This window comes from Aulostomus chinensis, chromosome 11 (genome assembly GCF_037954235.1).
Source record: "Aulostomus chinensis isolate RoL2024-O1b breed Wild chromosome 11, RoL_Achi_v1.0, whole genome shotgun sequence".
Taxonomy (NCBI): Eukaryota; Metazoa; Chordata; class Actinopteri; order Syngnathiformes; family Aulostomidae; genus Aulostomus; species Aulostomus chinensis.
Window position 1 is genome coordinate 14,327,435 of NC_141330.1, and position 10,209 is coordinate 14,337,643.

The 10,209-nt window shown below is 42.5% G+C and overlaps 1 protein-coding gene across 2 annotated transcripts; it reads right to left on the reverse strand.

Annotated features, from left to right (window-relative positions):
* Positions 1 to 1,635: 1,635 nt before the first annotated feature.
* has1 (hyaluronan synthase 1) lies at positions 1,636 to 7,106 on the reverse strand. 2 transcript variants are annotated; one of them, XM_086217282.1, is made up of 5 exons: positions 6,903 to 7,106; positions 4,132 to 4,834; positions 3,809 to 4,034; positions 3,592 to 3,724; positions 1,636 to 3,498 (listed from the first exon to the last, which is right to left on the reverse strand). In XM_086217282.1, exons 2-5 carry the CDS (start codon positions 4,825 to 4,827, stop codon positions 2,823 to 2,825), a joined length of 1,731 nt encoding a protein of 576 aa, XP_086073408.1. In that variant the 5' UTR covers positions 4,828 to 4,834; positions 6,903 to 7,106; the 3' UTR covers positions 1,636 to 2,822. The 2 variants fall into 2 exon arrangements, with proteins under 2 accessions (XP_086073408.1, XP_086073409.1); XM_086217283.1 differs by lacking the exon at positions 6,903 to 7,106 and adding an exon at positions 5,584 to 5,622.
* Positions 7,107 to 10,209: the final 3,103 nt, after the last annotated feature.

Consider the following 10,209-nt stretch of genomic DNA (forward strand, 5'->3'; position numbering starts at 1 on the left):
AAAAAGTGCTATATCCAGTAAAAGCAGTCCATTTACCATCAAAGGCCCTTTATTTATTGCTAAATGTATGCCTCCACAAGGTGTGCTTCTCACCGTGTCCTGTGATCGGCCAGAATTTTCAGTTTATCCTGAATTCCCGTTGGATGTTTGTGCCAAATTTGAAGAGAAGCCTTTCTAAGTTTTGGTGAACCATTGCGTTAAAGTGGGATGACAGTGACCTTGACCTTTCATCTAACAACCACCAACAGTTTTCACTTTCCCTGAGTCCCAGTGGATGCAGGAATTCCAATCAAGTGTTGTATAAATATTCTTGATATGGAAAGTGGCAGTGACTTTGACCTTTCTCCTTTGACCACCAACAGTTTTTTTCAGTTAATCTCGGAGTCCCCGTGGAAGTTTGTGCCCAATTTGAAGGAATTCCCTCAAGCTGTCCCTGAGATATCACATGAAAGGGAATGGGACAAACATTGGGTACATGTGAGGTGACGGTTAGTGGCAAAGGTCCACTTGACAGTAAAGAAAAAGAGACATTGTGGGTGTTGATCTTTGTTTTCAAGTGTCACCACTTTTCTCTTTTCCAGAGAACGTATTGATTTTCTTGTTATCTTAGTCCTGAATTCCAGTGGAACGGTGACAGCTTTCTTCCTCCTTGAGCAAGTAACTGACCTCTACTCCTTTTCCAGCAATATAAAAGCAAGAGCTCCACCCAACATGATATGTAAAATCATGTGCACAAATGTCGCAGTTCTTCACTCTGTCACATCAGGTACTTGAGAGTGATTTAAGACCTGACGTCCCAGCTCACTTATGTAACTACCATACTTGCTCCTTATATAACACGTCCTATATCTGCTCTCAAATGAGGTTGCACCTTACGATATGTTTAGTTGTTTCATACAGCGATATATGATGTTTTTTATGTTACTGAACTGTGCGGATTTACTCAAGGGAGGCGGGGGGGGGGGCATGGCTCAGGGGTAGAGTGGCAACCGAAGGGTCACTGGTTCGATCCTCACTTCCCTCGGTGACCATGTGGAAGTACCCTTGAGCAAGAGACTGATCCCCTGATTGAGCCTGATGGCCCTGCGATGGACTGGCGACCCGTCCAGGGTGAACCCCGCCTCTCGCCCAATGTCAGCTGGGATAGACTTCCCAGGCCCCCATGACCCTTAACGAATAAGCAGTAGAGAAAATGGATGGAATGGTGGATTTACTCACATGAAGTAATACAATTACATATTATCACGAATGCTACTAAAAAAAAAAGGAAGCAAAAAAAAAAAAAAAAGCGGACCCAAAGCTGCCTGATAGAATAAAAAATGTAGAATGTTTTGTAAAGTTAAAACTGCTAAACACAGAGTGATATTAACCTGTTATTGTTAGTTGTGATATACATTATCTATACTTCATATGATGTTACAAAGGAGAACTGGGCTTGAACATACCATGAATTCTATGCTTTTAAATGCCTACTAATGTTGAGCCCTGTTAGGTCTTTTTTACTGCAATCATTGTGTAAATTTGATTAATTACCTGTATGATTCCTTGTTTTATAACACCGGTGGACATGTGGAAAATAATATATCATTGAGAACAATAAGAACTTGATCCAAATACATTCGAGGTGAACACGTTAGAAAAATATTTATTTCTTTCATTTGAACACATGTTTTTATTATCATTGCTTCGTTCACATTTTCTAACAGTATCCAGTCATAATATGTATCTTGCAAGAGTAGTAAAAGAGTAGTTTTTTTGGTGTAATATTCCTTGTATAACATTTTAAACAAAGCATATTTTATATAGTACATCAATACTTCACATATCAAAAGAGTAGATATACAGCAAAAGTACAAAATACAACCCCATTGTTTTGCTCCACCGTATCACCGTGCATTTGTCTTTAAGAGGTATCATTTTCTGCTCATTGATATCCTGTAGTAAATAAAATCTCAATCCTTATATTTGAGATCAAGACTCCTTTATTACATGCAGGAGAGGCAGTGCACCAATTACATGCTTGAGCGATCAAAAGCTCGGTGTGCTTCTACCGTGCCGCTGTAGTGGGAGTCGTCGCTTATCAGGGACTTTGTGCCATGGCTCAGAGAAACAGAGAACAAAGTGGACTGAATTCCCCAACATCAGGGGAGACGATCTGTACACATCCAACTTGCAGAGAATTTTTGAGGTCACACAAAAAATGTTTTCCAATGTCAAAGATAAATAATGTGAATAGAATTTTCGAGCACGATCAAATTCCCACTGTGCAGCACTCACTATATCAGTATTTTCAAGTAGGTCTGCAACTGTGCAGAAAAAGTGCCGTCCAGGATCCAGTGCAATAACAAAAGAGTAGAAGAGGAGGTGGTCATCAAACTGAAGTATCCATACCAGGAGTTTGGATTCCATCAACTTGCACATATATGAGCAAGTTCCATTTAAAAAAACAAACAAACAAACAAACAAACAAACAAAAAACACAAGAACCCTTAACTACAAATCAAACAGAAAATCCAGTTTTAAGATATCAATGAATAAATATCAAAAGAAAGATTTACTCTCCCATCCTGAGAAGTGCTGAAGTGCTCAACAGTCTAATTTAAATGTGTAACACCTTCGTGTAAATTCAGCGTTAATTTCTACTGTAGATATGAAAGATATTTGTGTTACTTCCACTTCACCGATATTACAGTACTTTTATTTTTCATTTTTGTTGGTTAAGCATGGAAACCCACAAGTTGATGACATGAGAGACAAAATAAATAAGTCAACTAAAATGCTGAATTCAAATAAATAAACTTTCAACACCAGGCTCTTCTGGCCTACACACTCAGTGCGTAAATTTTGGCGCGTGTTCGACATGCCTTGCGGAACCAGACGAAGTATAAGAGCATCATAATCAACCAGTAAATCAGATAGGCCACACAGCCAAAGACCAGGAAATCCACCTCCATTATTTTGGCTTCTGTTAGCCAGCTCACTTGGGTTTCCTGGTAGATGGAAAAAATTAAGCCAGCAAATAAAATGGCTGCCCACACTGACAAGGGGAGGAGGGGGATGTAGTTGCCTACCATTTTACGCCTGCCTGATGTCCCCCAGCTGCTTTTATTCATGGTTAGGATGGCGAAGTACTTAGCGGGAAGCAGGCTAGTCATGTAAAGAGCTGAGTAGAGCGACATGAACACCATGACAACGTCTCTGCGCAGGATGCAGGCGTACGCCGCTTTCACCAGCCCGATCAGCTGGATACAGCACAAGACCCAGAGGATGTCCCACAGCGAGCCCATCCAAAACACCTGGATGATGGTGGCCGTCACAAAGAAAGGGAAGATACCTGCCACGATGGACTCATAGGTCATCCAGAGGTGGTGCTTGTGCCACCACATTGAATTGTAGAGCCACTCACGGAAGTAAGACTTGGTCCAACGAGTCTGCTGGTTCAGCCACCGCAAAAACTGAGCCGGCGTTTCTGTGTAACATTTTGAACGAGCAGTGTATCTATGAAGAGAAATAAAAAAAAAAAAAAATCCATTAGATTGATGTAACATTTTAGGTCATTTTTACACACGATACAGTGAGGAGGATTCTTACTTTGTGGCGTAACCCATGCTTAGCATACGGTTAGTGAGATGTCTGTCATCGCCAAACGTGCAGTGAGTTCCCAAAAACTTCTGGTTGTACCAAGACTCCAGAAACTGCTGAAGGAGATCGTTCCTGTAGAGACCTTCAATGAAATATGAGTTCACGTGAGGTTAAAAAAAATACAAACCACATGCAATCTTTTCTACTACAGAAGTTACTCCCTTACCCAGAGGACCACTTATACAGGACACACAGTTGAAGAAGGACTGGCACGACCTCTCGATGTTGAAAGCCATCCAGTAGCGGAGACTGCTCATGAAGCTGATGTAGGAGTCTTTCAGGTTGAGAATCATCACATCTCCTCCCACAGCGCCATACTTGGGGTTACTCTCCAGGACCTTGCACAGCTCCACTGTGGCCAGGGGGTCCAGCTTAGTGTCCGAGTCACACACCTGGGGAGGCAGACACAGGGTTGTGTCATGACAAAGGTCCAACACATCATTTTCTTTGAGGATATTTTTGGAAAAAAAAAGAAGAAAAATAACCTACCTGTATGTAGTCAACTGAGGAGCCCAGAGCTTTAAATGCTGTGTACATCACCTCCCGTTTGCCCCCCCACTTCTGCATGATGCACACAGACCTCCTGGTCTGGATCAAGTGCTCCACCTCACTTCGCTGGGGATCTTCTACCATGATATAGTCAGCATCATCTCCTGAGCCGGTTCCTATCGCCATCTCCTCATCCTGCTGGACCTGGGTGGGGTCCCATGTGTGGTAGTTATTGTCCCACACATAGCAACCAGGGTCTTGGTCTGCAAACACCTCTCTGAACATCTCCATCATGTATCTGTCCTCCTCTGTGTTTCCATCTACCACCATGATGATGCGAAGCAGCTCGGGCGGATACTGGAGGGCCCTGATGGAGTTGAGGCACTCTCTCAGATAGATGGGGTCCTCCTGGTACGCTGATATAGTGAAGCCGATGGTCTTGGTAAAGGAGCACGGTTCTGTGCGAGCTTTCATCCTCCGGTGCTCAATGAAGGCAAAGACACTCTGGACAAACACATGGAGTGAGAGGAGTAGTCCATAAAAGCCGAAGGAGATGATTCTGTAGCTGGAGGTGACCAGCGGATAACCCACTACGTAGGCCCAAATCATCAAAGCCAGGACCGCCAGTGCAAAGAGGAAGGTGAGGACGGCTCGGACGATAGAGCCCAGCTTCTTCAGTAAAGGTTTCAGCTCCATTGTGTTCCTGAGGGATGCGGAGACACGTGTGAGTAGGCACATGTGTAAAGGATGTTTTTGGAATTTTTTTGTTTATTTATATATATATATATATATATGATGCAGAGAGGACATTTAATTCCTAACACATTACACCGTTCAAACCATGATTTGCTTTCATCATGTCTATTCCATTTCTCTGTTAATTTTCAAAGATATTTTTAAACTAAATGTCTATATTTAAATTGTAATTATAACTTTCAAGCTAGTTTCTTTTAAGACAGATATTCTGATTAAAGCCTACAGCTGGCACAGAAACAATCAGTTGACTTAGTTAACGAGTAACTAGTCACAAGAAAATGCCAATAGCCGATAAGTTCACTCAGTCAAGGCATCAGTTTTCACTGTTGGCAGAAATGTTGAAATGTGTTTGATATCGAGACAAGACTGCGTTTATTTCAATTTAAACACAAACTACCCAGTCATTATTTGTTTATCTGGATCCACTTCTATGACTACAGAAATAGCTGCTCTTCCTAGGAGCGATAAAAAAAAATACAACAATTAAAAACAAAGGAAAACAACAGAAATAGATGAACCACAACAGTAAAGAAAACAAGCACTTATATTAATCTATAAACTCAATTGAAACCAAAGATACAATTTCCTCAAGCGCCCAAAATAATTAAAACTTCTTTAATAATCGTTTAATTACACCCCCCCACCCCCCCACCCCCCCATTCATAAAAATTTTCTTTTAAAAAAATGTCACTCTACCTGACGCCTGATGTCGGAGTGTGCCAGACATCCACACGGTGTTTCTCCTATCAATGGGGCTCTGGTGTGGGGTGGGCGTCTTTATAGTAACTGGGTTGACTGGGATGTGAAGCCATGTGCGCGCTCTTTTTTTTTTTTTTTCTTAAGAATTATCAATTACGCGCGCCCCCGTTGACTCAGCCGTGCGTCAAGAGCAAGGCGGTGGTCTCGTTGGCCAAGACAGGAACAGCCCTCCGTTCGGAAGCTTTGTTTTTTCTTTTACCATGGAGATCCGACGAGACAGTTTGTCAAGAGAAAAACATCCTAAACTTTCGGCATCTGATATGTTATGATTTGCTCCTTTCAGTTTGCAACGAGCACCACGCCAAACATCAACTTACCCAAACGCCATGTAGAATACCAGCACAGTGTTTAACCTTTACTTTAACACCCATCATTTCCTGACAAAATTCTAAAATGTAATTCTATCCAACCTATTGTAATGCACCTAGGCTTTTTTATTGCTGTTGTTCTTGTTGAATTGTATAATTTTTTAATTGTGCTTTGAGGTTTAAAGTTAGAATTTTTATCAGAGACTGTACAGTCATGGAAAATGAAAAAATAACAAAATAGAACGTAGTGTCAAACAAAACCAAAAGAACAAAGTGTGGAGGATTTCAAGCATGTGACCTGCAAACTCCTATCATCTCCTGTTGAGTTTATGTTGATGCTTCCCTCTGCTGGCGACTCTGTGATACTGCAGAGGCCAATAATCAAAGCAACGGGGGAGCGAGATGGAGGTGTGACCCAGCACGTACCTCGACGGCGTATTACCGTTTTTTTCCGTGTGTTGAAGTCAAAGCGCATCAGAGGCATTTGTTCAGATTTTGACCACTAACTTCTAACGACTAACTATTACCTTTTCTTGACCGTTTTTGTCCCATTACAGCACGGTGCACGATGGGTCAGTCAGCCTCTTACAGCCTAACTTTTTCAGCCAATTTTTCCCCTCAAATGTCTTTGGAAATATACTTTGGTGTACTCATCCATCCATTTTCTACCGCTTATCCTGTTAAGGGTCACAGGGGGGCTGGAGCCTATCCCAGCAGCCTTCAGGTGAGAGGCGGGGTTCACCCTGGACAGGTCACCAGTTCATCACAGGGCCAACACATAGAGACAGACAACCATTCACACTCACAGTCACACCTACGGTCAATTTAGAGTATCAATCAGCCTCGTCCTCTCTTGATGTCTTTGGACTGTGGGAGGAAGCTGGAGTACCAGAGAGAACCCACACAGGAACAGGAGAACATGAAGACTCACACAGAAAGACCACGTACCTGAGCTGGGGCTCAAACCCAGAATCTTCTTGCTGTGAGGAGACCGTGCTGATCTCCTTTAGTGTACGGTTTAGCTGTTAAATGAGATACTTCATGTCATGGCCGCCTCTTGATTACTATGAATGAGCAACGAGAAGCTCTACAACCGCCACCGCTGATCAGTCAGGGTGATCACATGTATGATCACTCAGCAACATTCTTCCTCCGATACACCCAAAAGGAAGCCTGCAATAGACGTGGCCCGGAGGAACGCCTGCAGGGAATTTCCTCAAACTTGACACATTTATCCACTCACTTGCCCTTTAGTTGTCCACAAAACGTTTCCTAACTAACTGAAAACGCGGTTGGAGGTCAAAGTTGCCGTCACCTGATATGACTGAAACAGATCAGAAGATCTTGAAGGAATTTCCTCAAATTTGGTACAAATATCCACCGGGACTCAAGAATGAACTGAAAATATTTTGGCAGTCAAAGGTCAATGTGTGACCGACATGAATCATGCAGGCGTACAACTGATAAAATATCCATTTGCTCGAAAGCACATCAGAGTGGATTCAGATTGACCTGATGTGGAACTGTAATACAGGAATCTATTTGCTGATATGCTTTTTTTGGGGTTTTTGGTTCTAGTGTTTAACAGCAGGCTGGGGTGGTGTCAAGTGGAAGTGGAATTACAAGTCTTCAACAGCTTAATCACCAGATTTTAATGACAAATACACCGCAGTGATGTAGTATTTCTCATTCTTTTGTGGTTTACTGTAACAGGGGTACATCTGGACCCTGTGAGCCTTCCCATGATGCTCCTGACTTCAGAGACCTTATAACCATTCTGCCTCTTCTGTCCGTGTCACTTAAACACGATGACGTCCCTTGCGATTCTCTTTGCAGGCAGGCAGATCTGTTGACCGCTCATGAGGGTCCACACCCTAAACCACAGGAGCTGGCCCGAGTCATCAACACACGTTGTGTCAGACACAAATAGAAGCCACCAGGCAGCTGATGTCATGTGTAGCTGCCATGCCAGTCCTGTGTGTGTTTGAGGGCGGTGAAATGTTATGGAGTGTTTTCCTAAGTATTTTACAACACTGTTGGGACAGAGTTCCTGAAACCTGATTGGACCGACTACGACTGATTATAGGAACTACTTTTCTGATTTTTTTTTTTTTAATAGCAGAGTTAAATGGCATTATCACATATGAGGCTTTGAACATAGATTTGGAATATTTTTTTCCTGCTTTCGACATTATTCTATATTTTTCTATCAAATATGTGTCTCCGTAAAGTTTTTTTTCTCATCACCAGACTTTGTCTACTCTTTTTTGTGTGTAAATGTCACTGCTAAAAGTCATCGCAGTCACTGAGGGTTCAACTGTCTGGGGCCACATCAAGAACTTGCAAAGTCACTGTAGAAAAAGAAAAGAAAGCCCAAACTTCGAGGTTAGCCTGGAAACGCGGTTTATGGAATCCATCCCAGGGAAAACAGCAATATACATCCTGTCAGGATCAACATCCTATCTGAGGCTGGGTTTTCAACAAAATGCGCTGAATGCTTTGTAGGGGTGGTGATTATTTTTGTACACATGCAGTGTGTCCTTAGAAACCTTGTCAGGCCCTAGCTTTTATTCAGCGGGCAAGCAATTGCTTAGTGACTCACTCTACTGCTCCACTGGCCACACCCAAGAGAAGTCAATCCCACCAAACCATTTCATGATTGAGTACACCAATATGGACGCATGATGCTGTTTGATCAACAATTTATACCCTTTCACACGCAAACTCCTGGTTGATTTGTCCTCTACCTTCATCTCTCTCTCTCTCTCTCCCTCTCCCTCTCTCTCTCTCTCTCTCTCCAGATTGCATGCTGAGAAGTTCCTGGAGAGACCGCATTTGTAGCTACTCTCCACAATCAGTGATTACTGCGTGTGGCCAGAGTGTGCAACATGTTTTACAGTTTCAACCCACAGAGAGCAGTGTAGCAGCATTTTTACCAACGTGATTTACTGTCGGCTGACTGTAAATATCAGGTTGGAACCAACTGAGGAGTTTCAAGCACGAAATTGTTTTCCTCTGCATTTTTGTTGTGATGCCAATCTATGCCGGAGATGTAGTTTATTCAAGAGCAGAGTATTGTGAAAACCTGAGAGGCAAGCCGGAGTTCAACTCTGGACTGTTCCACTTGTACAACCTTTGTATTATGATTTTCACTCCTGCTTAATAGAGCTGTAAATTATCGTGTGTTTTTCTAACACACACACACTAACGATACATTTGCTTTTAATACACTCTTGTTGAGCTGAACACCTGTCGTTCATTTTTGTGTCACGTCTGGGGGAGACCGTTAGCTGATTGTCGACGCACGCTACTGTAGAGGTGCGAGAGGATGTGACAGGAGCAGATGTGAGCAGATGTTCTCACATGATGTTAATCTTTTAAAACCCACAATCTTTTGACAGAATAATAAACACGCTGGATTGATAGCTCTGATGCTACTTCTGTAATATCTTTCTTGCTAGGCAGAAACCACAGATTGCTAAGCTTTGGTGGTGGATAAAAGACTCAACCCCAAGACGCAGAAGTTACACTCGTGATCTCGAGAGATGCTTGCAACTCTTCTTACACATCAAAGTTTCTTACATTTTATTTCCCCTTTTATCTGCAAATGCTATGCCAGTTTCCCAAGTCTTTCTCTCAGGCGAATGTTAGCTAGGAGCTAACGTCACAGGAACATGAGTGACAGTCAACAAGGCAAAGCCAGCATTGGATAACACTTAACTTAAAAACAAATCAGCCAACAGCATTTTAATCATCTCAAAAAGCTCGCAGAAAGCTAACATGTACGCTAACCTCAAAATGATCTTTTCAGATGCGACCTCAGGGGCATGATAAAGTTTGATGTGATCAATCCAGCATCCTTTCTTTTAATATCGCAAACATCGACGGCTTCTTTTGTTCTACAACTAAATGTTACAATGTATCTGCTGCTTCCGCTGCAGTAGGTTCTCTGCAAGCTTGACAGATGCTTTAGGACAGGGGTCTTCAATGTTTTCAGGCCAATGACCCCTAAACTGATGGAGAGTTTGTGCAGGGACCTCCTTCGATATAAATTGTACACTATAGTATAATTGTGTCTTTTTATATCAATGGGAGGCTTGGGGGTCAAGCTCCAGGCTAGTCTGGTACTGTGGCTGAACTGGCACCCAGCTTTACAGAGCTCCTGAGTGTCGCTGGATGTGTGCGTTGCTAAATGAAAGATAATGTCTTCGGCCTCCATTTATCTGTTTGCTACATTATGTTGGATTTAAAGACA

What these genes read in the sequence shown, in the direction of transcription:
- has1 (XM_086217282.1), bottom strand. Translation starts at nt 4,827, where the DNA reads ATGGAGCTGAAACCTTTACTGAAGAAGCTGGGCTCTATCGTCCGAGCC. An exon ending in CCTCAGTTGACTACATACAG is followed by an intron (nt 4,035 to 4,131) that starts GTAGGTTATTTT and finishes CTGCCTCCCCAG; the next exon opens with GTGTGTGACTCGGACACTAA. An exon ending in CTGTATAAGTGGTCCTCTGG is followed by an intron (nt 3,725 to 3,808) that starts GTAAGGGAGTAA and finishes ATTTCATTGAAG; the next exon opens with GTCTCTACAGGAACGATCTC.